At 45.3% G+C, this 27,768-nt stretch overlaps 1 protein-coding gene across 12 annotated transcripts in view; it reads left to right on the plus strand.

The window, feature by feature from the left end:
- UNC80 (unc-80 homolog, NALCN channel complex subunit) overlaps nt 1-27,768 on the plus strand; it is a 160,537-nt gene that overhangs the window by 79,477 nt on the left and 53,292 nt on the right. For 7 of the 12 annotated variants that reach the window (XM_083399560.1, XM_083399566.1, XM_083399568.1 and 4 more), the window contains exons 25-31: nt 13,439-13,572; nt 14,850-15,015; nt 20,736-20,939; nt 22,400-22,500; nt 23,082-23,279; nt 23,626-23,733; nt 26,926-27,064. In XM_083399560.1, coding sequence (XP_083255686.1) covers nt 13,439-13,572; nt 14,850-15,015; nt 20,736-20,939; nt 22,400-22,500; nt 23,082-23,279; nt 23,626-23,733; nt 26,926-27,064 — 1,050 coding nt within the window. The remainder of the gene's footprint in view (nt 1-13,438; nt 13,573-14,849; nt 15,016-20,735; nt 20,940-22,399; nt 22,501-23,081; nt 23,280-23,625; nt 23,734-26,925; nt 27,065-27,768) is intronic. The other 5 variants (XM_083399571.1, XM_083399562.1, XM_083399563.1 and 2 more) reach the window with 3 other exon arrangements.

Raw genomic sequence — 27,768 nt, forward strand, 5'->3', positions numbered from 1 at the left:
CCCTTAACTTTGGCCACCAGAACTGTCGTGTGATCTGATACAGGGTCTTTTCTCTACCAAAATGTCCTGCAGTCGGGTTATCATGATGTTGCCTCAACACTTTACCTCTTAATTCACCTGCAGGTACATACAGCACCCCTCTCCTGTACAGCAATCCATCTTTTTCTTTGAAACCTTCCTCTTCCCCTCTACCTTTTCTCAGTTCCTCCATTTTCTTTTGTGCAAACTCATCTGTTACTGTCAATCGCTGGAATTCCCTGCCGTCCACTACTACGGCTGCACACCCCCACTGATCCGATCTCAGCATTTCTCGCAACTTGGGAGGTGCTTCCCCTTCCATATACTCAGGTTTGCGCGATAGCGCATCTGCACGAACGTTTTGATGCCCAGGTATATACTCAATCCTAAAATTAAACCCAGCAACAAACTCCGCCCACCTAATTTGCCTTTGGTTTAGCTGTCTAGTAGTTCTCCAATACTCTAAATTCTTATGATCTGTTTGTACCACCACCTGATGTGACGCCCCTTCCAAAAAATGTCTCCACACTTTAAAGGCAGCATGCACAGCTAAAAGTTCCTTATCAAATATGGTGTAGTTTTGTTCTGATTGATTTAATTTTCTAGAGTAGAAGGCACAGGGTCTCTTCCTTGTCCTGTTGCAGCAGAATGGCCCCAATAGGCCTATCAGAGGCGTCAGTTTCTACCTTCATACGTTTACTTGGATCTAGGTGCATAAGATATTTTTCTGAAGCAAACACCGCCTTTAGTTTATCAAAGGCCTTCTGTGCTTCCTCAGACCATCTGAATGGCCCCTTGCCTCTTAGACAATCAGTCAGTGGCGTTGTGATTTTATAATAATAATAATAATAATAATAATTTATTATTTATACCCCGCCCATCTGGCTGGGTTTCCCCAGCCACTCTGGGCGGCTTCCAAAAGAATATTAAAATACTGTGATACATCAAACATTAAAAGCTTCCCTAAACAGGGCTGCCTTCAGATGTCTTCTAAAAGTCTGGTAGTTGTTGTTCTCTTTGACATCTGGTGGGAGGGCGTTCCACAGGGAGGGCGCCACTACTGAGAAGGCCCTCTGCCTGGTTCCCTGTAACTTGGCTTCTCGCAGTGAGGGAACCGCCAGAAGGCTCTCGGTGCTGGACCTCAGTGTCCGGGTAGAGCGATGGGGGTGGAGACGCTCCTTCAGGTATACTGGACCGAGGCCGTTTAGGGCTTTAAAGGTCAGCACCAACACTTTGAATTGTGCTCGGAAACGTACTGGGAGCCAATGTAGGTCTTTCAAGACCGGTGTTATATGGTCTCGGCGGCTGCTCCCAGTCACCAGTCTGGCCGCTGCATTCTGGATTAGTTGTAGTTTCCGGGTCACCTTCAAAGGTAGCCCCACGTAGAGCGCATTGCAGTAGTCCAAGCGGGAGATAACCAGAGCATGCACCACTCTGGCAAGGCAGTCCGTGGGCAGATAGGGTCTCAGCCTACGTACCAGATGGAGCTGGTACACAGCTGCCCTGGACACGGATTTAACCTGTGCCTCCATGGACAGCTGTGAGTCCAAAATGACTCCCAGGCTGCACACCTGGTCCTTCAGGGGCACAGTTACCCCATTCAGGACCAGGGAATCCTCCACACCTGCCCACCTCCTGTCCCCCAGAAACAGTACTTCTGTCTTGTCAGGATTCAATCTCAATCTGTTTGCCGCCATCCACCCTCCAACCGCCTCCAGACACTCACACAGGACCGTCACCGCCTTCACTGGTTCTGATTTGAAAGAGAGGTAGAGCTGGGTATCATCTGCATACTGATGAACACCCAGCCCAAACCGCCTGATGATCTCTCCCAGCGGCTGCATATAGATGTTAAAAACATGGGGGAGAGGACAGAACCCTAAGGCACCCCACAAGTGAGAGCCCAGGGGTCTGAACACTCATCCCCCACCACAACTTTCTGAACACGGCCCAGGAGGAAGGAGCGGAACCACTGTATGACAGTACCCCCAGCTCCCAGCCCCTCAAGACGGTCCAGAAGGATGTTATGGTCGATGGTATCAAACGCCGCTGAGAGATCCAGCAGAACTAGGAAACAGCTCTCACCCTTGTCCCTAGCCCGCCGGAGATCATCAACCAGTGCGACCAAGGCAGTTTCAGTCCCGTGATGAGGCCTGAATCCCGACTGGAAGGGATCCAAATGGTCCGCTTCTTCCAGGCGTGCCTGGAGTTGTTCAGCCACTACTCGCTCAATCACCTTGCCCAAGAATGGAAGATTTGAGACTGGGCGATAGTTGGCCATCGTGGCCGCATCTAAAGATGGTTTTTTAAGAAGCGGTTTAATAACCGCCTCTTTCAGCGGGTCTGGGAAGACTCCCTCACGGAGGGAAGCATTCACCACCCCACGAAGCCCATCGCCCAGCCCTTCCCAGCTAGCTTTTATAAGCCAGGATGGGCAAGGATCAAGGAGACAGGTGGTTGGTTTCACTCGTCCAAGCAGCCTGTCCACATCCTCGTTTTGGAGTAATTACCTATGAATTTACGATAGAAATTAGCAAATCCTAAAAACCTCTGTAGATCTTTCTTAGTCTTAGGTGCCTCCCATTCCACCACTGCCTGAACTTTACTGGGGTCCATGTGCACCCCTTTGTGGGAAATGCAATATCCCAAGAACTCCACCTTTTGTGTATGGAACTTACACTTCTCTAACTTCACATATAACCTGTTGGTCCTCAATCTCTCTAACACCTGCGTGACATGTTTTACGTGTTCCTCCATGCTTTCAGTATATATTAAGAGGTCATCTAAATAAGAGACACAGAACTGATCCAGTATACCAGCTAAGACGTGGTTGATGAAGGTTTGAAATACCCCTGAGCCATTTTGCAAGCCAAAAGGCATTACCAAGAATTCAAATGCACCATACTTAGTACAAAAACTGGTTTTCCACTCATCCCCGTCTCTGACCCTTATCAGATTATATGCTCCTCGTAGATCAAGCTTGGTAAAGACTTTGGCTGACCTTACTCTCTCTAAGAGGTCATCTATACGTGGCAGTGGGCACACGCGAGGCTTCATTTGGCTGTTAAGGATTCTGAAGTCACATACTAATCTCGGTGCCCCTTCCTCCCCTTTCTTTTTGACAAAAAAGACGGGAGCACCCCCCGAGGCTGTGGACTCTCTAATAAAACCTCTCTGCAAATTCTTTTGCAGGAACTCCCTCAATGCTGCAGATTCTACTTCCGACATGGCATATATCTTGCTTGGTGGCAACTGTGCCCCAGGGACTAGATCTATCTTGCAATCATAGGGCCTATGTGGTGGAAGTTTATCCGCTTCTTTTTCACAAAAAACATCCCGATAAGCAATATATTGTGACGGAATCTCACTTTCATTCCCCACCAACTTCCCTTCTACCTCTGTTCCCATTACTTCCACTGAGATTTTTCCCTTTTGCCCCAAACAATAATAATAATAAATAAATTTTATTTATATCCCGCCCTCCCCAGCCGAAGCCGGGCTCAGGGCGGCTGACAACAATTAAATAATCAAACAGTCAAATAATCAAACATTCTAAAAACATTCCATTATAAAAATTAATTAAAGTCAAATTAATGGCAACCGTTGAGCAAAATTCTGTGCAGGTTGCCAGAGGAGGGAGTCAGGCTGGGACCTGACCAAAGGCCTGGTGGAACAACTCTGTCTTGCAGGCTCTGCGGAAAGATGTCAGGTCCCGCAGGGCCCTAGTCTCTTGTGACAGAGCGTTCCACCAGATTGGAGCCGCAGCCGAGAAAGCCCTGGCTCTAGTTGAGGCCAGCCTAACCTCTCTGAGGCCTGGGACCTTCAGGATGTTTTTATTTGACGAGCGTAGGTTTCTCTGTGGGGCATACCAGGAGAGGCGGTCCCGTAGGTACGAGGGTCCTAGGCCGTATAGGGCTTTAAAGGTTAAAACCAGCACCTTAAACCTGATCCTGTACTCCACCGGGAGCCAGTGCAGCTGGTATAGCACCGGATGAATGTGATCTCGCAGTGAAGACCCTGTAAGGAGTCTCGCTGCGGCATTCTGCACCCTCTGGAGTTTCTGGGTCAGTCTCAAGGGCAGCCCCACGTAGAGCGAGTTACAATAATCCAGTCTGGAGGTGACCGTCGCATGGATCACAGTGGCTAGGTCAGGGCGAGAGAGGTAAGGAGCCAACTGCTTAGCTTGGCGGAGATGAAAAAATGCCGCCTTTGTTATAGCTGCAATCTGCGCCTCCATGGAGAGGGAGGTGTCGAAGATTACACCCAAACTCTTAACGGACGGTGCTGGCACTAATTGCACCCCCGCTAGAGATGGGAGTTGCCCCCTCAATCCCATATCGTCCCGTCCCAGCCAGAGGACCTCTGTCTTCGAAGGATTTAACTTCAACCGGCTCCCACGTAACCATCCAGCCACAGCTTCCAAGCATCTGGTCAGTGTGTCTGGGGCCGAGTCAGGGTGGCCATCCATCAACAGATAGAGTTGGGTGTCATCAGCATACTGATGGCAGCCCAGCCCAAAACTCCGGACAAGCTGGGCGAGGGGGCGCATAAAGATGTTAAAAAGCATCGGGGAGAGTATCGCACCCTGGGGCACTCCACACACCAAGGAGTGGCGGGATGACAATTCCCCCCCAAGCGCCACCCTCTGTCCCCGACCGGAGAGAAACGAGCGCAGCCATTGAAGGACTGTGCCCTGGATCCCCACGTCGGCAAGGCGGTGGTCCAGGAGTTCGTGATCGACCATGTCGAAGGCTGCTGACAGGTCTAGAAGAATCAGCAGCCCCGACCCGCCTTGATCCAGCTGCCTGCGGAGATCATCTGTTAGGGCGACCAGAGCCGTCTCGGTCCCATGACCAGCGCGGAAGCCGGACTGGAATGGATCCAGAGCCGATGTTTCATCCAGAAACCTACCAAGCTCTTCAGCAACCGCTCTCTCAATCACCTTACCCAGGAATGGAAGATTCGAAACCGGGCGGTAATTGGATAGATCTAAGGGATCTGATGATGTTTTCTTTAAGAGCGGGCGCACCACTGCCTCCTTCAGTTCCCCTGGGAATGTCCCGGTGCCAAGGGACAAATTGATGATATCCCCCAGGGGGGCCCGCACCTCGTCTGGACACGCTCTAATCAGCCAGGACGGGCACGGGTCGAGAGGACAAGTAGTGGGCTTTCCAGCTCGGAGGAGTCTGTCCACATCGGCTGGGGATATCCGGTCAAAGTGGTCCAATACTGGACCCGAGGACAGTCGAGGGGCCTCCAGTTCCTTTATTGTATCCAAATTGGCAGGGAGGTCATGGCGGAGCAACAGGACCTTCTCCGCAAAGAAGCTCGCAAATGCCTCACAGCTGTGTGTCAAATTGTTATTTAAATTTGGCTGTCCTTCAAGGGATGTTAAAGACCGAATTATACTAAATAATTGCGCCGGGCGAGAGCTAGCGGATGCAATGGAGGCCGAGAAGTAGGACTTCTTAGCGGCCTTCACTGCCATCTCATAGGTTTTCATAAAAACCCTATAAGATGTTCTTGAAGCTCCGTCACGGGCACCCCGCCATACTCGCTCTAGCCGTCTGAGGTCCCGCTTCATTTTCCGGAGCTCCTCGGTAAACCAGGGAGCCCGGTTTCTGCGGGGTCGCAGAGGGCGCTTAGGTGCGATCTCATCGATGGCTGCCAGGAGCTGGGTATTCCAGCCCTCAACAAGCTCAGTCAATGAGTCGCCAGGGGGAGCAACGTCCCGCAAGGCTTGGCGGAATCTATCAGGGTCCATCAGCCTCTGCGGGCGAGCCCAAATCGGCTCGCCACCTAAGCGGGGTGGGGGTGGAACATCAATCCTGGCTTTCAGAGCGTAGTGATCAGACCATGGCACCTTCATCGAAGGAAACATGATCACATTTATACCGGCCCCAAAGATCAAATCCAGCGTGTGGCCTGCTTGATGTGTGGGGCCCGAAACAAACTGGGAGAGCCCTAGTGTCGCCATGGAAGACACCAGGTCCAGAGCCTGTGAGGAGGGAGTGGCATCAGCATGGATGTTGAAGTCCCCCAATACCAATAGGTTAGGAAACTCCAAGGCCCAGCCGGCCACAGCCTCCAGCAGGCCTGACAGGGTGGCTGCTGGTGCGCTAGGTGGCCGGTACACCAGCCAGACAGCCAAGCTCACCTCGGAGCCCCACACTAGGCCAACACATTCAATGCCGGGGATCGATGGCGATGGTAGAGCCCTGAAAGAACAATTTTCCCGGATTAATAATGCCACCCCTCCCCCCCAGCCCACAGTCCGTGACTGGTGGAGGACGGAGAAACCCGGGGGCGCCATCTGTCGTAAGGTAACAGTATCCCCTTCGCGCACCCAGGTCTCCGTCACACAAGCCAGGTCGACCCCCTGCGAGATGAAGAAATCTCGCAGGGTGGCGGTTTTGTTGCCTATAGACCTGGCATTGCACAACACCAGTGACGGAGGTGAGTAATCCTTGTTCACCCTACCCTCGTCTCTCGGGATGGGGCGCAGATTGGAAGGGGTACGAGCATATCCGTATCTCGATCCTCTTCGCCTGTAACATCTGCCCCCACCGCCATACCTCCCTCGCCCCTCCACAGTAGGAATCCCAAGCCTCATACTCTCCTCGATTTACAAAATATAAAAGCAAGCAAACAGGCAAAACAGTTACACTAAAACAAAACCAATCCCCACCCCACTCAACAACCATCCCACCCCACCCCAAAATAACACAAAACAAAATAAAAATACATGGATAAAAACCACCGTTTATGGTGGTACAACAAAGTAAAAAACTAAAAACCCTTTTAAAAGATATAAAAACATTTTAAACATTTGCTGCTGCAGCACCAGTGTCCTTACAGTTGTGGCGATGGTGAATGTGGGCCCCGCCCCCTGGCCTAGTAAAGTGGGCTTGCTGGGGGAAGAGCCCTCCCCACAAACTCATGGCGAAGCGGCAGCAGCAGTGTCCCGAGGCCTCCTGGGAGCCTTATATGCTGAGGTGGAGTCTGGGGCCCGCCCCCAGGCCCAAGATGGAGAATGGGCTTGCAGGGGGAGCGGTCCTCCCCAAGACTCACCGGCAAAGCGGCAGCAGCAGTGTCCCGAGGCCTCCCTGGAGCCTTAAGTGCTGAGGTGGGGTATGGGACCCGTCCCCAGGCCCAAGATGGAGAGTGGGCTTGCAGGGGAAAGAGCCCTCCCCACAACTCACGGCGAAGCGGCAGCAGCAGTGTCCCGAGGCCTCCTGGGGGCCTTATATGCTGAGGTGGAGTCTGGGGCCCGCCCCCAGGCCCAAGATGGAGAATGGGCTTGCAGGGGGAGCGGTCCTCCCCAAGACTCACCGGCAAAGCGGCAGCAGCAGTGTCCCGAGGCCTCCCTGGAGCCTTAAGTGCTGAGGTGGGGTATGGGGCCCGTCCCCAGGCCCAAGATGGAGAGTGGGCTTGCAGGGGAAAGAGCCCTCCCCACAACTCACGGCGAAGCGGCAGCAGCAGTGTCCCGAGGCCTCCTGGGGGCCTTATGTGCTGAGGTGGAGTCTGGGGCCCGCCCCCAGGCCCAAGATGGAGAATGGGCTTGCAGGGGGAGCGGTCCTCCCCAAGACTCACCGGCAAAGCGGCAATTTTTGCAATTCCGCATTGAGCCCGGCTGGAAGCTACATCTAATTAGCCGACAATCACCGCCTATTGTTCTGGAGAATTGCTGCTTGTTCTTTTAGGAACTTAAAGACTTCTCTATCCTAACCTGCCAGTAGGGTGATGTAAGTAGAGAGTTAGTTATACTTTACAATGTTTTTATTTTTGGCTTCTGTAATCTTCAAGTGATGTGCCTGCAAGTTGCCTGTGTTCTTATGTTCTTCTTTTTTTTAAAATAAATTTTTTAAGCAAAGAAACTGTTTTAGTTGTGTGCCTTTCTGGGAATTAGCTAATCCTTGCCTCCCGCTGGGTTACGCCTACCGTGTGTATTTCTGCCTGCAGATACCAACTGCAGGGTTAGGGGAAACCGGACTAATTGAGGCGCAGCCTTCCCCTTGAGGCTGTGGCTTGGAGTTCCCCAGGTTAAAGGGGTGGTGGCAGCTACCAGCATATTTTGTCCTGTCTTGTAAAGAAGTGGCCCCCGCTTGCCTGAGTCACTCAGGGATCCTGTCTGGCGGGAGAGCTGAACAGGGTAGTGTGGCCGAGTGGCAGAGGGCAGGTGGAGGGTTACGTTACCACATGGTGTCATACAATAGATCGAACCAAAAACCAAAGACCTTTGATGCCAGGCAATCACCGGATTGTGACGATTGAGCCAACTCATGCCCAACACCATCGGGTGTCCAGCTAGTTTGGTCACATGAAATGCCCTGGTCTCTGAGTGATGACCCATATCCATTTTCATTGGTGGAGTCTCATAAGTCACTTCTCCTGACAGTAGCGGTCTGCCGTCAATTGTTTTCACTCGCAGTGGGAAATTCAAAGGTAACAAAGCGATTTTGTGTTCCTGTACCAATTTCTGGTCTATGAAATCTGCTGACGCTCCTGAGTGTAACAGCGCCTCTACCTGGACCCTGTGTCCATTGGGTAGTTGTAGTTGCACCTTCACCGTTAGTCCTGGGATAGGTGGTTCTGCGTGAGAGCCTTCTATTGCTTCTCCACCCGGCTGCAAGCTCCCATTTCCAGCCGGGGACATTCGTTTCCCTGACAATTCCTTTGGGCAATTGTCTTCTCCCATGTCTGCTCCATATATAGACTCCCATCCTTTACGATTGCGACATTGTCGTGCTAGATGCCCTGGTTTTCCACAGACGAAGCAGCGCCTCATGTCTCTTCCTCTCCCTGCATTTCCTCTTATCATGGAAGAGGTAGTAACTGGGAGGGGTCTGGCTGCTCCTAATTCCATGGGCTCTGGCCGCTCTCATCCTGATATGTTGCCCGCTCTGCTCTCTGTACTTTCGATAATATTGTTTTCCCGCCACCGTGGTTGCCATTGTTCCTTCTTTTCATTAGCCCTCCGTTCCACGCGTAGGCTCAATTGCAGGCACGTTCGAACCAGAGAATCCAAGGAACTAGGTTCTGGCATTTGGGCCAATTGGTCTAAAATCTCATTATTCAGTCCTTCCCTAAAAAGGGCTGCAACTGTTGGGGAATTCAGATCCCATTTTAATTTCTGCACCAGCAAACTAAAGTTGGACCAATAAACTCCCACAGTGTCTTTTCCTTGTCTCATTCTCAACAGCTGCCTAGCTGTGGTTACTTCATGCGCAGGGTCTAAGAAAATCGTGTCTAGATACTGCAGAAACATTTGTAGATTTCCTAGGGCAGCATCCCTTTGAGATATTAGGGGTATAACACAGTCCTTAGCCCTCCCTTCCAAGAAATTAATCACATAAGCAACCTTCTCTTGCTCAGATTGAAATTCTTTATCCTTTATCTCAATTATGTAAGAAATTTCTGTCTTGAAAGCCATGTATTCAGAGCTTTCTCCCTTGAAGCTACGCGGACGCACAGTAAATGTTTTACTCACTCTATCTCCACACGTCGCTTGCAGCATGGTTCTATGTTCTCCCAATGCTGCCGATAGTACGTCAACTTACTTTTCAACTGTAAGTTCTGTTGCCATAAGTCCTGTAATGTTAGCTGGAGCGCTGGGGTTTCTCCTTGCCCAACTGGCGCCACAGCTCCCTCCATTTTGGCTTCTCCTTCTTTACGTATAGTGAAGAGGCACAGAGCAGAAGGTATTCTGTCAGGACTGGTCGTTGTCCTCTTCAGATCACCACACAAATGCTTCTTGTTCTTTATAAAACTTTTTATTGCATATTAACAAAACAATCTTATAAACGGTTCTTAAATATTATTCCTCAGAGTCACTTCTTTCAGATACCTTCTGAGCTCTGCTTCTCCATGACCAGCCACCCTCACAATGGCGAAGGCGCCTCTCCCTTCGCTTTCCCGCTCTTTTTCCTACCCTCCTGGCTAGAGCTGGCCTGTATCTCCCCTCCTCCCAATCTGAGCTAGAACTTAACCCTTGCCTTTCCTGTGAACAGCCAGTCCCTCCCTGTTGTTCCTCTTGCTCCCTTCTATTAGATTCACTGCTCTCCCTCCCCCCTTGGGGAATGCTTTCTCCCTCTGATAAACTGAAAACTTCTAACTCTTCCCTGACATTTAATGGAGTAAAATTGGAGATATTTAATGGGACTAGGTAGGTCTAGGGACGCGGGTGGCGCTGTGGGTTAAACCACAGAGCCTAGGACTTGCTGATCGAAAGGTCGGCGGTTCGAATCCCTGCGATGGGGTGAGCTCCTGTTGCTCGGTCCCAGCTCCTGCCCACCTAGCAGTTCGAAAGCACCTCAAAGTGCAAGTAGATAAATAGGGACTGTTCTCCGGCGGGAAGGTAAACGGCGTTTCCGTGTGCTGCGCTGGTGCTGGCTCGCCAGCTGCGGCTTAGTCACGCTGGCCACGTGACCCGGAAGCTGTCTTCGGACAAGCGCCGGCTCCCGGCCTCTTGAGCAAGATGAGCATGCAACCCCAGAGTCGGTCATGACTGGACCTGTTGGTCAGGGGTACCTTAGGTAGGTGTAGCTGCATGACTGCTTCTTTATGAGTGAACATAGAGAACAAAGTGGGATATCTAAGTCAGAGAAGTGTGGGCATCTAGAAATTGACATCCCTCCTGAATACATCTAATTCTTTTCTCCCCAAGTGCTGCAATGCATGGCATAATTTAATTATGATTATGATAGCTGTGTGTAGAGAATTGCCTCTCTGCAAATGCCTGTTGTGTCTTCATGTTCTATTAAACTTTCTAGAGACACAATGGAATTATTAGTTTCCTAGTGACAGTTTCAGAACAAAATATTTATAGACATACTTTCATTTGTATAAATTGTTCCTCGGAAGAACTACTGTTTAGAGAAGGCCGCGACAATGGAGGTGTGTAGAAGGACTGTAGCTCTATGGTGTCTCTTTTGTGCGTGAAGATGCCTTCCTGCATATTTCAAGCTTCATGGAAAAGGGCTGAAGAAATTAGTGGCTCTCTGTAGTTGCATTTGCTAAGAAAGGGAAAGGAGGATAACAAGGAAGTGTACAGATATACCAGCTTTGCTAATTTGGGTACTCTGCCCCCCACCCAATTCTTATCACTCTCTTCTTCTTAACCTACTAACTACAGTGACACTGATTTCTTCTAGCAGTCTTCAGACTTAAATAGTTAGCACATAGAGATTTTGGCACATTCCATGTTTCCCCAAGTGGAGAGAGGGTTCAGGGCTTTGGCACTTACCTGGCTTTGGTTTCCTTTTGGTGGAAAAATCGTTTGAGCAGTAGCTACTTTTCTGTGCATCCTCCAGCTGGTCCTAGAACTTCAATTCTAGTAGAAGAGAGAGTTGTGTGGCGAGAGAGCTGGAAAGCAGGGGGGAAATTGACATTTAGAGGCTTTTTAGAGGGCGCTCCCCACTTATGCGATTTTTGCTTATGTGTGCAGTGGCCCAGAACGCAACCCCTGCATAAGTAGAGGGACACCTGTACATAAATCTGAAGGAAGGCAGGTGGAGAAGCCAGAGCAGAAGAAGCCAATGTTAGATACGGACCTGGAAAAATGGGTCAGCCTAAACTGAGAGGAAGCTCACAGAATGCCCATGGATAATATCAGCTGTGTGCAGAGTGGTCCTCTCAGGACCTCAGCCTAGAAACCCTAAAAGGTGATGAGATCTAATTTGGGGGTTGGAGCTTAATTTCATCGATTGAGTTGAACTAACTGGCTAAATCTGTCATGGACAGAGGCAAGACAAACCTGAAGCTTGGCTTGATGGTCCTATGGTGATGTGCTAGAGCCCACTCTCATGTATGGCCCATGATGTGACAGTTGTGACAGAATGTCCTTTTGATGGGCACATCTGGCACTACTGTTGAGTGTTAGGCAAGGTGAGGAGAGACTTTACTTAGCTCAGACCTCCCCTCCTCTCCCTTCTTGATTCTCTCAGGGCCATAGCTGGAAGGGCAGTCATTAGGCTTCTAGGAACTAAGCAGCAATCATCTGATAAACAAAGACTACTTCATCATTACGTTATATGAGCAGTGCAATGAACTGAAGTGAAGACGAGCACCTGTAAATGCAGTGAGCACCCATTAGGGAACCCATGGCCCTTGTGTGTCTGCCCCATGCCACCAAATCTTCCTCCAAAGGTTAACAGCATTCACTACGACATGTAGTAGATATGTATTTCCTGCATAGTGGTTCTAAGTATTCAACAGTGTAGTACAGCTTTTCTCAACCTTTGGTCCCCAGCTGTTGTCCAACTACAACTCCCATCATCCCTATGTTATGTTGGACTACAATTCCCATCATCTCTGACTACTGGTCCTGTTGGCTAGGGATGATGGGAGTTGTAGTCCAATATAACATAGGGATGGTGGGAGTTGTAGTCAAACACCACCTGGGCGGCCAAAGGTTGAGAAAGCCTGGTACTGAGTATCAGTCAGAGTCCCATTCCCCACTCCGCCCCCACCCCCGTGTTATGTGGCATAAGATTTGCATGGCAAACATTCACTAATATAACAGAAACGAAAATACAGAAATTTTATCCTTTCTATCCTACCTAAAACTGTTTTGCTGTTGGTCGGTTTGTTCAATAACATATTTTTCAATTAATTATTCCATCACTGTAATATATGATAGGAATATCCGAGGCCTAATCTAGTTGTGATGAAAAGCTATGGGGGTTTTTCTTCCTTTTTAAAAAATTTTTATTTTACCAATAGCATCTCCCCCTCCTTCCCAGTTGCTTTTCTTTATGCAGAGGAAGAGATAAGAGCAGCACTGGGTTTGGGTGAGTGTGGGTGAGAAAAGCAGCCACACCCTCTGGCACAGGCACCAACTCTATGGGGATGAGCCCCCACTGTCTTGAGGGGCTGGGCCCCCTGGGCCTCTCCGTGGCGGCAGAAGGCCTCGTTGGGCCTACCGCCTGGCGACAGGCCTCCCTGAGCCTCATGGCCTCCTCCCGATGTGTGTGACATGTGTGAAGTCACGCAGAACCCAGTCACACAGAACCCTGTGCCTCTGCCCTCTGCTAGACCAGTCCTGACACTCTGCTCTGAGAAAAATGCGTGACATTTCTGCTCTGAGAAAAATGCGTTACATTTCTGCTCTGAGAAAAATGTGTGACATTTCTAGAGGTGAGCAGGGTCTAAGTGTATGCATTTCAACATCAGTATTCATAGAACAGTTTGATTTTGAGCCCACTGAAATCCTGTTGTTGTTGAATTACCAATGCTACCTGGCAATAACAGCAAATGAGATTGTTAGTAAAAATAGAAAAATAGTGCAAGGAGGCCATAGTGTTCCATATGCAGCTTGTATTGTGTACCATGTGTGGTGCTGTCCATCTGTTTTTAAATATGTATTTTTCCTAGTGCTATTTTTAATAAAACCAATCTATATATAAATGTCACTTCTTAGGTACTGTGAACCCCACCAAATGTTGCTGTCCTTTTGCACTGAAGATGGCAGCATGTCAGCTCCTCCTGGAGATCACCACATTCCTTCGAGAGACCTTTCCCTACATGCCCAGGCCGCGGACGGAGCCTCTTGTGGTGAGCAAAAGGCAGGAATTTACTGTGGAGACAATCTGGGACAGGGAAAAAGAAAGAATAAGCACAAGTTGCAGAATTGGAGGGGGAAACCAGAAAATCAGCTGAGTAGCTGAAGAAATCTATTGTTAAATTCATGTCAGGCTGCCAGAAAGGCCCCTCCGTCTGTTGTCTGATGCTGTAAGGAGACCAGGCACAATGCTTGCAGTGATTAACTTTATTGCTCCAAGGTCAAAGAGTTAGCACCCAGCACTTCCATCAGTTAAGCAGGTCAGTTGCAGAAGCTAAAGTTCCTGCCCCTTCCGTCCCCTATTCATCCTCCCTCCATGCATTTTTTTCATTGTGACTCAGCTTTTCTTAACTGTTTCAGCTTTTTCTGGACTCTTCGTTCCTGTGCTGAGGGTGGGGGTGGGGAACGAGCTGAGTCAGTACAGTACAGTACTGTATTGCAGAGCAGGAGACACAGCTCCTTCTCCTTCTCTATCAGTGTCTGTGGCTACCTACCTCAAGACTCTCCCCTTCACCAGCACACTCTGCCGATGATTCCTCTCTGTCCTACCAGTCTGAACCTGGCTCAAAGTCCCCTTACCCCACAGGTGCCTCCTGGACCACTGGCTGCCCCCACTCTTCCTCATCCAACCAGTCCCTGACAATTCATGAGAAGCAAACAGACTCTCTCACCCACTTGGCGGGTGGGTGGTTCAGCGGTAGAGGAGGAGGCAGAGGACTGGAGGGGCAGCATTTTCTTCTTTGCCTCTAGCAGCAAAATGACCTGGGCCAGCCCTGATCAGTGTGGTGTAGGAGACAGTGTATGTACTTGGAGCTAGGGAAACCTGGATTCAAATCTCTGCCACACTGTGAAACTCACTGGCTAACACTGGGCCCAGCCATCATCATCATCATCATCATCATTGTTTTCGTTTCTACTCTGACTTGCAGAGCAAGTGATCACAACAGCAACTTACAATAAACATGTGAAAAGCAATGCAACATTGCATAAGTAACATTTAATAAAAACAGTATCAAGTAAAATTATATATAGGTGGCTGGCAATAAAATGTATTGTCAACTTAACCTATTCCTTGTGGTTACTACCAGGGTAAATTGAGATGTCCCTATGTGCACTGCTTTGAGATCCTGATGAAACAAGTGAGAGGTTAGAAGATACAAATGGAGAAAACAACCTTTCTGGTTGAGTTTATTGGTCTTTTCCTTAACATTAGAATAAAACTTGGTACCCATGATATTCACGTGCTTCTGTGGTTCATGTAATATTTTAGGACCTGGAGAGTTGCAGGTTGCGTTTGGACCCTGAGATGGATCGGCACAGGTATGAGAGGAAGATCAGCTTTGCTGGGGTTCTGGATGAAAATGAAGATTCAAAAGATTCCTTGCACAGCAGCAGTCATACCCTGAAATCTGACACAGGTTGTGAAGAGAAGAAAGGTTTGTTGCCTACTAAAGCTTCAAACTTTTTCCAGGTCTATTGTTTAGCGCTGGACTTCTATGTCCTAACTTTCGAAATTGTTTTAAGAAGCGGGAAGCTATGGAGCCACAAGGCTGAACCATCACTAGCCCCAAAATATGTGTACTCTTAAGGCATAACTCACTGTGGTTGCTAAAGCCAGCAGAGTGTCTATCATTGTAATGCCATTTCATGCACACGTGCGCACGCACACAAAAACAGCCTCCTGGTTCAAGTGTTGCAATACAAAATACAATTAACAGTTACTTATACAACACTATTTTGGACAATAAGTAATAGTTCAGGGTATGAGATGTAGCATAGAAAATTGAGACAGCAAGCTGTTTACTTTTTTGAAGTCTCACAATGTAGAAATTAGGGATTTCAAAGGAGCAGCAGGCTTTGCTGCCATGAAGAACCGTAAGTCTTTGGAGACACTGACTATATTATTTGGCTGCTTTCTTGAGACTCCAGCAAGTACCTGGCAAATCAGCCTTCCTAGCTTGAATCTGTTTGAAAACCTGGTTTCCAAACATCCTGTCTCTTCCATACACTTCTGTATATGACAGGTGTCTGGTGCACAAGATAACGAGGCAGCTATAATTTGTTCCTACCTATTGCTTCCAGTCATCCCTGCCATGATAGCAGAACCCCACTTAGAAGTATATAACTCAGTCTTAAACTTCTCAGCACAGGACATCACAATGCATGAAACCAGATGCAGCCCTTGAACCATATATGGTGACACTGCCCCTGCCCCCTTTCCAAGGGCTTGATAAACCTGCCTTGGGAATTGCAGAAACAGGAGTTTATTGAACCCCTATGAACTTCTACATAAGGCGTGTAGAATTTGCTTAGCTTATTAACTCACAAGTTGTACAGTCCCGCCCTACAATTCTCAACATATTTAGGTGGAAGTAAGTACAGTGGTGCCTCGCAAGACGAAATTAATCCGTTCCGCGAGTCTCTTCGTCTAGCGGTTTTTTCGTCTTGCGAAGCAACCCTATTAGCGGTTTAGCGGATTAGCGCTATTAGCGGTTTAGTGGCTATTAGCGGCTATTAAAGGCTTAAGGGATTAGCTGCTAAAAGGCTATTAGCAGCTTAGCGCCTTAGAAAAAGGGGGTGGGGAGTGAAAAAAAATCTCAAGAATCGCAAGACGAAAATGTCTTTGCAAGCCCATAGAGAAATTCGTTCTGCGAAGCGCATTGAAAAACGGAAAACCCTTTCGTCTAGCGGGTTTTCCGTCTTGCGAGGCATTCGTCTTGCGGGGCACCACTGTACTTAAGTAGAGTACACTTTCAAGTTAATGCATAAGATCTCCACCAGTGTAGGTTCAAATATTCTAAAACTCTCCATGAGTATGGTTGCATGGAGTAGTAACACCAGACTCAGCACTACCATGCTAATGAAGCACCATTGCCTAATAGTGGTTTGTGTAAACACGGAAACCCATTTAATACCTGTTGCATTTGGGCAGATCACCAGGAAGCAGTGCTTGGTGAACATGGTCATCCTGGTCCAGACATTACTTCCTCCACACAATTGTGGCCATGGAGATGTGTCCCTAGTTTCTTTGCCTCTGAACTGGCACAGTTAAGCTGTTGGCTTTGCCAGAATAGCTTTTTTAAACCAACAGAGAGATCCTGTTTTATGGCAGTGAGCAATGAATTTCTCTTATTTATTTGTTTTTTGTCACAAGTCTGTTCATTGTAAATTGATTGAAAGCATCACTTTGCCTGTGATTGGCTTCTGATTTACATAGGAAATTGGTTTCTAATCTCTGTGAAGTCATCTTCTCTTGGCAGAGTTGCATACTATATGTTTTATCTGTCTTTCACATTAGTAGATACTGTTGATATCCTATCATGATTACAGATCTCCGATCAAATCAAGTAAAAGAACCCCAGGTGCTTCTTGCATTATGTTATTTGCATACTGCATTATGTTATGCAGGTTTTTCAAAATCTGCATAACACCAATTTATTTAAAGATATAATTAAATATTCTAAATATATCTACATTGAGCTGCATCAGTGGTATAGTATCTGCTTTTTACATTATTATTTGCAAATTCCTATGAGTCTCTTCCATGTTTACAGATGTCCTTGAAGATGACTTGCATGGATGAGTAGCATACACTCCTATCTTTCTAATAGTCTCTTTGAACAATAGGTGTGCTATGGAACCTTTTTGGTGTATTTATTATCCACATCAGTTGTTCTCATGCAGCTCTCTATGAAGATACCATATGTAAAACTATACAGAGCAACAGTGCAAATTCAGTATGCAAATTATACGTGGCATGGCATAGCATTGCAGGTATTTTGGGCATAGTCACATCATGTGAGTTCATATCGCAAAAGCAACATGGTTCAGTGCAAGATTATTTCTTTTACTAGCCAGAGAGAGGGATGGGGAGATTTGTACCTGGTCAGATCATTTTTCCAGCCCAGACTTGTAATGGTTTTCTGAGGACCCAGGCAGTCGTCTTTCACAATCAAGCTACTTGTGATTTTCTCCCACCCCCTTTCTTCTTCTTTTTTTGTTAGAGATGCCCATGCTTGAATTTGGGACCAGAGCATAGGCTAACATGATAGAGACTATCAGCAGTAGTGACTTGTATGAGTTTCTGGAGGTTTGCAATACTCAACTCTACTTTGAGATGAGTTTCATAGCCTCTGAATTATTTTCCAGCTGATTTTAATCTGAGCTGGAGAAAAAATATGTGGCAGAAAAGGAGCAGGATTTTGATTTCCTCAGAAATAAGTGGAGCTTCCTCATGATTCTGAGGGAGTAACTGATGTGAGCTAGGAGAAACTCACTCAGTTCAGTACTAGCCACTAATTCTCTTGAAGGCATCACAACACTTTCTGTGTATGTGATTCTGGAAATGCAGCCAGATTTCTAGACTCTACATTTCCCATCATTTTAGCATTGAATTTTTCTCTTCCTAGCATAGCTGCTCACATTGTTTAGTTCTGAATTAATTATCAATTGCCTATTTTTACAAAAATTACCCAACAAGGCAACATAGGAATAGAAAGTAACAATAAAAATGTATATAATGTAAATTCAGTAAAATAGATCAGTTCAGTAAACACACATCAGAATGTAATACAATCATGGTTTCAGTAAAAGGAGCTTTAATGTGTTGCTTAACAATTCCTAAAATGCAGTCCCATGTAAAAAAGCCTGTTCAGAATTGATTTTGTTGTGGCACAAGGGATTTCTGTATGTAAGACTAGATTGCAGATGGTAGATTGTTAGTAAGATGCTTTATGACACTTTGGAATTGACTATGATGAACATATTCGATTGTTTTATAATTTAAATTATTCTTTTCTCAAATTTAAAGGTAACAACATTTGCAGATCTTGACAAAGGCATCTCTTGTTATTGTTCAGCTAAAATCTGTTATCTGATTTTTCTCATCTGCAGTGACAAGGACAGGCTTCAAATCACTTTGAAAACCATTAACCTGTTTCTTCCTTTCACACAACATTCACCTCACTTGTATGATAATAACTTTTCATTGATTGGGCAACCAAGGTGTGTTTTTAAAACTATGTAAAAGCTATGTTTTTACAGTCACTGAAAGGTGGGTGTAGATATACTAGTTAGGGCTAATTAGTAGTCTTGGAAAATATATTTATTATTGTGAACTAAACCGTGTACTTTACTACCACAGTGTTGTCTATTGTAGATTATTTGGGGGAAGTCATGACCAGCTAGTATAAATCTTGCACAGCATTGCAAGACTGAGTCAATAGATGACATTGCATGTCATACTCTCGCTCCCATTTTTTAAATTGTTGTTTTTTTGGTCTGGATAAATAGGAATAACAGTGACATATTTTGTAAGGTTGTTAGCCAGTGCAATGCAAATTATAAAACAATTGGAGCATTTTACATTCCGATCAGCATACAGAGGACTATAAGTTTTACTCAGTTTGTTGTGCCTTGCTCATATTAGTGTCTGCAGGATGCTGCTGTTGTTTTTGTTGTTCTTGTTGTTAACATGTTTCCTAGAAATAGTTTTTCATTACAGGAGATCTTAACCAGCACTAACCATCAAGCAAACTGGATTTTAGCCTCCAGTCCATCACAAAACAATAAAGACTTCTGCCTTGTAGTTTCTTAAAGTCGTTGCTACAAAAACCTTTATCAACTAGACATGACTTTTTTAGGAGTATCAAGTCCTCTTTACTTCATGCATCAGATGAAGAGGACTGTGGTCCATAATGAATATTTTAGGTTTTTTAAGGCACTGCTCAAAACTCTTTGTTGTTTTGACTGCAACAGACAAATGTGATTATCTCTCTGGCAGTGTATCACATGACCTGTTTCCAAGTCATTCAAAAATATTCCCTTAATTGTGGTAGCTCTAAAATGCAAACACAGTTAAATGCAAAACATAACTAAGACAATAATGCTAGAGACTGGAACACCTCTGAGCAGAACTGTGCATTCATGGCAGAGTGTCAGTGTGTCTAGAAATCAGAAGGATACTCCCAAACCCATTTTTGTTGAATTTAGACATATCTCTTCTCACCACTGCACATTTCTCTGGCCTGCCCCTGCTCAAAAAGTGACAGCTATCATTTATCTACATTGCACCTGTGCAGTATGTTCATCTTAAGTAGATGTTCAGTTAAGTGTTGCAACATTTGGACTTGCATAATGTCATGTACTGCCTTAAAGCTGAATGGAAAACAATGTGTAAATGACTGGTGCTTCAAACCATTCCATATCTTTGTGCTCATTTAAAACACACACACACACACACACACACACACACACACACACACACACACACACACCTCAGCATCCACAGATGTCTTTAATGCCTGAAAGCTGCTGAAAGCAGTTGGACTACATGTTATTGCTTTTTCTGTAAAATTCTGGTGAAGTTTAATATACAAAAACAGCAATCTGTTCAAAGGTAATACCGAAACTGGGCAAGCAAAGTAGACTCTTAGCTTCAGAAAGCAGGCTGCCTATTTACAATCATGAATGCTGCATGATTGAACACTGTGATTCTATAACAAGATTTAAACAACCTTCTGCTAGCAGAAGGATAGGTTTGCCCCTGGCATCTTGTCTACAACTCAGTCATTGGTAGCCAGCAATTGATGTAGATGCAATGGTGTAGATCAGGCATGGCCAAACTTGGCCCTCCAGCTGTTTTGGGGCTACATCATCCCTGACCACTGGTCCTATTAGCTAGGGATGATGGGAGTTGTAGTCCCAAAACAGCTGGAGGATAGAAGTTGTCTCTCGTCATATTGCTGAAGAATAAATCTGGAGCAACATGGGGTTTTTTGAGGGGGGTGGGGGGAGCACAAATTGTAGCTTTGATTGTTTAGCTATGGGGTTTCCAACAGTGCCTCTTACACAGCATTTTCATGATACTAATGACTGAATTGAAGGATAATAATTAATCTGAGTAACAGGCAAGAAATATGTCACATCTTTGCCAAGGTATCCCTTGCTGGATGATTAATAGAGCTGCATTGGCATTGGCTTTGGAGGGAGCCTCTTGCCGGTCTTCCTTGAGAGAAGGAAAGGCTCTGCAATGCAGGATGGGGGGATGGAGGGGTAGGAATATAACTATATATATCTCTATATTTAAAATACAATTATAATTTTTAAATGGGGAAACCTAAGGGGGAAAAAGTCCTTTCTTATTCTTTTAATACAGTTCCCAGCAGGAAGATCAGGATAGGAGGCTCCCGCTTGCTCCAGATTAAAGGAACCCGCAGTTTCCGGGTGAAGAAAGGGGGTTCCCTGTCCAGCATTCGCCGGGCCGGCAGCCTAAAGAGCACCAAGTTATCACGTCAGGACTCAGAGTCTGAGAATGAGGAGCTGCAGCTGTCCCACAGCAGGGACACTGTCACTGACATAGGTAACATAGATGAGCTGGGCTAAAAAGGGAGCGGGATGATGAGGCAGCATCTTGAGCCTGGAAGCAACTCAAGCAGGTCTAGGGAAGTAGGAAAAGGGCTTGTAGGCTAGGCAGACCCTCCAGTTATTTCAGCTGAAGTAAGGAGAAGTTCACACTTTTTGCATGATTTAAATACATGGCAAGAGCAGAGATTGAGTCCTGCCATTGGTACACGAGGTAGTCAGATCTGTTCCACTCAAAGGATGCTAAGTTTTAAAAATCTAAACGTTTGGTGCATGGACTCACTATACAGGCATTTTCCTGACTGCCAACCCGATGCATGCCATGCTTAGAAAGGTATATATAAAAATACCATATATTATATATCTATATGGCATATATAATAGCTGTGGTATTTTATATATATACATATATATATACATATCTCAATATTATGTACTGTGCCTATAGCTATATATATACAATATGTATATATGATGCTGTGTATGAGATATAAATATATGTGTGCTCGTGAATCTCCAAAATATTAGTTCCCAAAGATTTCACATACAGAAAAGTCAGGAACAGATAAATCCTGCACTTGAATCTCCTTTACCCTTCTGGTCTCAGTGGCATTGCCCATGCTCTTTTCTTCCACAGGGAAATTCGAGTTCAGCCAGCTACATATTCATTTAAAGAAAGGGCAGGGAAGAACTAATTGGAAGTAAGCCATGTCTCTTACTAAGCCAATCCTAATGTTACAATCTCCAATACTCAGATTTTGTGCTAAAGGTCTGGCAAATTGGAAGGCCCATTTGGCAATAAATACATCCAGGAAACTCTGGGGTCAGAGAGAGCCCTCCCCCTGCCTTTGTCCTCTAGCTTTTGTCAGGATTTTTCCCCCTTTCATTCCCAGGCGTTTTAGAGTCCTTTGATGGGACCTCGTAGGGCTGTAGCCTGTATGCGGCAGCAGTAGTTATAGCAAAAGTGCTGCCGCTGCAGGACCATACATTTGGTGTTGTTTTTTAACCACAGAGCCCAGTCAATGCAGATCACTGAAACCAACAATTTTGCAGCATCTTGACGATGCAAGAATTCTCCTTCTCTTTACTTAACCCTCCCCTCTTCCAGAAAAGGGAGTAACGTTTATCCCTGATTAGTTGTTCTTTCAATGGCTGTTATGAATTATGCTTGTAATTTCCAGCCCAGCGGATAATCGGGGCCATAGAAGAAGGTTGGGTTGGGAATGAGAATAAGGGGAAATGTCTGACATTTGTTGAGAATAGCCAATGTTACTCCATCAGTGTTTGACTCATTAGGCTGGTATGCTAATGGCATGTCATTTCTGGCACCCTTTAGGACATGTAACATTAAGAAACTGGCCTGGATTACAAGCATATACCATAGTTTTTTTTAAAAAAAAAACCACAGGAAGCATGGAAAAAACCAAACTACTTGGGTGTGTCTGTTTTCTTTTGAAGAAGGAAGCCCTTGGAGTGCAAGTGAACCCAGTATAGAACCTGAAGTATTAAGCAGCACAGGCACCGAAGAGAACTATCACCGGAATATGTCTTGGCTGCATGTAAGTAGAGATCACTGGCGAGGTCCTAGAATCTCAGCTTGTTGCACACAGAACTCACAGCTGATCATCAGGGTAGAGTTATATGTTTTTGGGCCGAATGGTGACCCCCCCCCCCAGCTACTCCAGTGTTTGCTCTCCCCTTCACTGCCCAAATTCTCATTGAGACAAGTTAAGGTATCACTTTTTTGGGACGTGGGTGGCGGGAATTGAGATTACAATTCCCAGCATCCCTGACCACTGGTCCTGCTAGCTAGGGATCATGGGAGTTGTAGGCCAAAAACATCTGGAGGGCCGAGTTTAAGGAAGCCTGGTGTAAACCCCAAAGTAAAGAAAGGTAAAATTAAGTCGTTCCAGACCTCATGGCCAGATGTAAGTCAGCAACAAATCAAGTCCCATAAGTTTTTCATTTATTAAATATAGTATTTTTTCTGCGCATTGAATGCTGAGCTGAGCTTATTTTGCTTTTCACTGATAAATTAATTTATAGCTAGAGATATTCAATATTTTCTTTGTGGTCTTTTCTTGGTACAAACATAACCCTGTATCTCTACTGAAATATCTGGGCATACTTTTTGTTCCAGGTGATGATACTGCTATGCAACCAGCAGAGTTTCATTTGCACCCACATTGACTACTGCCACCCTCACTGTTACCTCCATCATAGTCGCTCTTGTGCACGCCTTGTCCGAGCCATCAAACTCCTGTATGGAGACACTGTGGATTCACTCAAAGAGAATAACTTACTAAACAATGTGGCTAGGAGCAAAAAACAGAAAGAGGTAAGCAAGCTGACAAAATACTTCTTGGTTACACAAGCATTTATTCCAGTTAACTCAGCTACCTAATGCATATTAAACTATTGCATGGGCATTTCTCAGCTTTTCATAACATGCTGGCCAGGGAAACTTGTACTAGCATGATATTTGGATGTGAGATCAGGTTGCAGAAAAGGGAGGGTATTTCAGCTTATCTCATGTCCTGAGAACCAAAGGGAAAGCTCCATAATTCATTTATTTTGTGTGTGTGTACTAGTAGTAGGCACCTTGTGAGATCAGTTTCCCCTCACAAGTAAGGTGGCCTCTAAAAACATTTTTAGAGCATTTCCCCCATCCAATTCTCTTTCAGTGTTCAGACAAGTCATGCCTGAGAACACCCTCCTTGAAGAAGAGAATGACAGATTCCAACCTTGAAGGAAAGAAGGATTCTGGAATGCTGAAATACATCAGGCATCAGGTAATGAGTGTGTCACCTACAGGACTGACAGACTAGCTAATGGAACATAATTTTTTTGTCTTTAATATATGTGTCCCCTTGATTTGGGCGGTCCACGGCATGTCTGTGAAGAACCCTTTAGAAATTAAATTTCATGGAATTAAATTTGTAATGCAATGAAATACAATATAAGAAATAAAAGAAGCAATTAAAATATAATTAAAAACACACAGTGCATTATAATTGTTACAACAGACAGGCTGGGGGCAGAATCATTAAATGGTCCACCAAGGTCTTCAGCAGTTTTCAAGTGGTCCGTGGTTGGTAAAGATTGGGAACCGCTAGATTAGGCCATTCTTGCAAGACTAAAAAATGCAAGCATTTTCTTCCTGTGCTGGTGTACTGGAACCAGGTAGGTTTAGCTTCTCTTAGTACTTGAAGGCAGGAGCTTTAAAGTTGCCTGATTCATTGCATGATTTGGCCCTGTGCTAGAGTCAGTCTTTTGGTCAGAGGTCGTCAGCCATATAATTATGGTTTTGGATACCAACTTGAGATTTATAGGTGTTAATGTAATTTCTGGTTTTTTCAGGCTTGTACTTCAGTGTCTGTTTTTGCTATGTGTGCTCAGGACCCCTTTTGTATTTTGGTTGACTTGCTGCTCTGGTTTGTCTGTATCTTGTGCTTAGGTTTGTGTGTTTTCCTCTAATTGGCCAGGAATTTTTCCTCATGCTTCTGGAGTCACCAATTTAATTAATTCTGTTGTTGTCTCCATTCTTCCTTCTGTTTCTGGTTGGCAGAATCATCTCCTTGGTGATTCCTTCTACAATTAATTCCCAGTGTCTAATTATTAATTAAAGTGATTTTCTACAGTTAATTCCCTGAAGTAATGTTTGTCACTGAGTTGAAAGATATGAATTGTTTGGACTAAGTTGGTCAGCGCACAGCTGTGGCCACATCTTGCACCCATTTTATTTGCCTTCAGGGCACTTGGCTGTCCTTGAGGTGGTCATCCTTATACTCACTTTCACAGCTGCCATTAAAGTTCTATGAAGTTCTTTAGTCTCTATTTGAATGCATCTTTTTTGGGTTCCACTACTTCCACCCTTCATTGTTGTTCACTATTTGAGCCACCCTCTGCCCAAACAGTACTCCCGGCTACCATCTCAATTCCCAGTTCCCATCTTTATGATCCCAGCTGCCGTTTGAGTTCCTGCCTTTTTAATTTCATATACCATTATGCCATTGACTTTCACCCTCCTGTATTCCTCTGTGTGCCCACGAATTGTCGTCCAGGTCCACTGCTGCAGCAGCAATGTGCAAAATTATTAAAGATAAGCCCACTGTGTCCAAATGTAAGCTGTCTTTGCTTCCTGGACCCCTGTAACAATCACAAGACTCTGTACCTGCAGAAATATTCTAAGTGACCCTGCCTGTCCTAGGGCACTGTTTTTGCATGCATGCCCCTGGAAAGAATGTGTGATAGGTTGTATGATTTCACATCCACTTGTATGCATCACATAACATGGGAAAAGGTCTTTATTGTAGTAGGTACGTCGGTCTTAATTTCAGATTGTTGAGTTTGAGCCCCATGTTGGGGGATTCTTGCATTGCAGGGGGTTGAATGAGATGACCCTCAGGATCCCTTCCAACTCTGATTCTATGAATCTCTTGAGTCTATTAATATGTCCAGAATAGATTATAGTTTTTTTCAGACGAAGGACTGTGTTTTCCTTTTCAAACAGTTACTTGGTTTTAAAAATGCACTCATAATATGCTGTGTTGCCCTAGCACTGAACACAATATTTTTAAGCTCTGTATAAGAATACAAAATAGCCAGTGGCCTGGAAACAGATTCATTTGTAATAATAATAATAATAATTTATTTAAACCCCGCCCATCTGGCTGGGCTTCCCCAGCCACTCTGGGCGGCTTCCAAAAAAATATGAATGAAAAACGTATTGGATTTAATGAAGGACCTGCAAGTGAAATGTAATTTTCCTTTAATTATTTTTTTAAATTAGTTAATATATAAAGAACAAAGAAGCATGTGCATACCTATATCCCTGGTCCTTTGGACAAGAAATACACTCAAAATTGTTAAATGTAATATTCTTGAATTAGGCAATGGATTTCATTCTTTCATTTGTTTGTTTGTTTGTTTAATACCCCCCCATGAGGCCTCAGGGCAGCTTATAATGATAAAATGTTATTGGTATCCATCTCGCGAGAGACAATGGATGTGGGTCTGTGAGGTGCGTTAGGAGCACTGACGTGACCTCTAGAAGGCTCAAGCCTCAAGTGTGTATTGAGATCCCGGGCTGCCCAGACAACAAGACCCTCCCTCTCGTGCTCGCTGATGTGGTCCATAGGAAAGAAGAGCAAAATGTTTGGCATCAGCTTGGCTACAGGAGTTCCTGGAAGGAAGTGTACAAAGCGCCATCCAACTGGCTTAGGGACTCCACTCCAGATTTGTGTAGGCTTTGTTCCTTAGCCTTTTCTTCTCCAAAGATGCCCCGCAAGGTAGTGGAGGTTTAGGATCAAAGTTTCACTTTTTCTAGATGGACTAACTTCCCAGGTTGGCAAGCCCCATCTGCCCCTCACTTCCCTCTAGGATGTGCAGAAACCACCTTCTTGACCATTGGACCCACTCTTGGTCTCTTCCACTCAATCTGCCAGAGCTTGTCTTCACATGCAGCAGAAGTCCCTAACTTCTGCTTGAAACCCATCAGCTACCTTCACCTGGCTTAGCTAACCAGTTGAAGCCATTCCCAGGGTGTGGCCACTGTCACATGCTGACAGCTTCTAGGAGCTACAGGTGAGAGCGGACTGTAGGGTGGGACCCCAGGGGGACATATTCTCCACTACAGATACTACTCTAACATCCCATACCCTCAATAATAAAATTCAGCGTTATAGAACAGATAAAGCTGTCTACAACCACAGAGAAGGAAAATGTAAAACAATATGAAATGATTCCATGTATAAAAACAATTAAAAATAGTTTCAGTACAAATGCAGATGGGATAAAAATCTCCACTTATAAGTCTCGTTGAACAAGGTTGATGAGGTGCAAGCAGGGCTTTTGGAGAATGCTGCATACTTAAACACTCAGCAGAACGTTCTTCGGATCAAGCATGTTTTGGGGCTATAAATGTCCTCTTACTTTTAATTGCTATTTGGCTCTGCTGTACAGCATGATCTCCTTTTCTGCAGGTGATGAGTTTGTCTCCAGCACCTTTGTCATTGTTAATTAAGGCAGCGCCCATCCTCACAGAAGAGATGTATGGGGACATCCAGCCTGCAGCATGGGAACTGCTGCTCAGTATGGATGAGCACATGGCTGGGGCAGCAGGTAAGAATGTCCTCTTCCTCTGGCACTCAAGCCATTTTAAGTGGGCAAAACATAATTTTTGTAAAATTCTTCAGTGACAAGTCTTTAAAAATATGTTTTTGGGTGTGAGGCATTATAATGAGGCTATAATGTTTGTGATTGGACAACATTTAGCTTAGTAAGTCTACATTTGATGAAGAAGCAACATAAACTGCTTTTGGAAAACCAAACAATTTTAATTTTCTGAAAATGTCAGGTAATGCTAAATAATAATTATATAGTATATCTCTTATCTGTTATATAACTGCAAGTACTTGCCAAACATTTTGAATGATTTATTTGCAGTTTTACACACTTTATACTTGCCAAGCAAATTATATTCATTTATTCAAAATATCTTTTGAATTCTCAAGTAATGTTACAACTTTTGAGCATCCCTCATTTTTGGAATTTGCAAGATGAAAAATTCAACTTTCTTTACCAAGCGTGCAATATTAGTGATCCGGGTTTGGCAGTGGTACAGAGTCCCATAGCAGTTCCCCCAGCTTTGGATCCTGGGAATTTTCTGTCCCCTGGAACAGTCGTGTTATTCTGGTATTATGTGACCCTTGCTTATGCTACTACATGTACTAAGACAGTACACATACACACACACACACACACACCCTTTCTCTTCTTGCTGCATGTAGTATTCATGCTTTCCACACAGGAAATTTATAATGAGT

The sequence above is a fragment of the Podarcis tiliguerta genome, assembly GCF_965153285.1.
Source record: "Podarcis tiliguerta genome assembly, chromosome: 1".
NCBI lineage: Eukaryota > Metazoa > Chordata > Lepidosauria > Squamata > Lacertidae > Podarcis > Podarcis tiliguerta.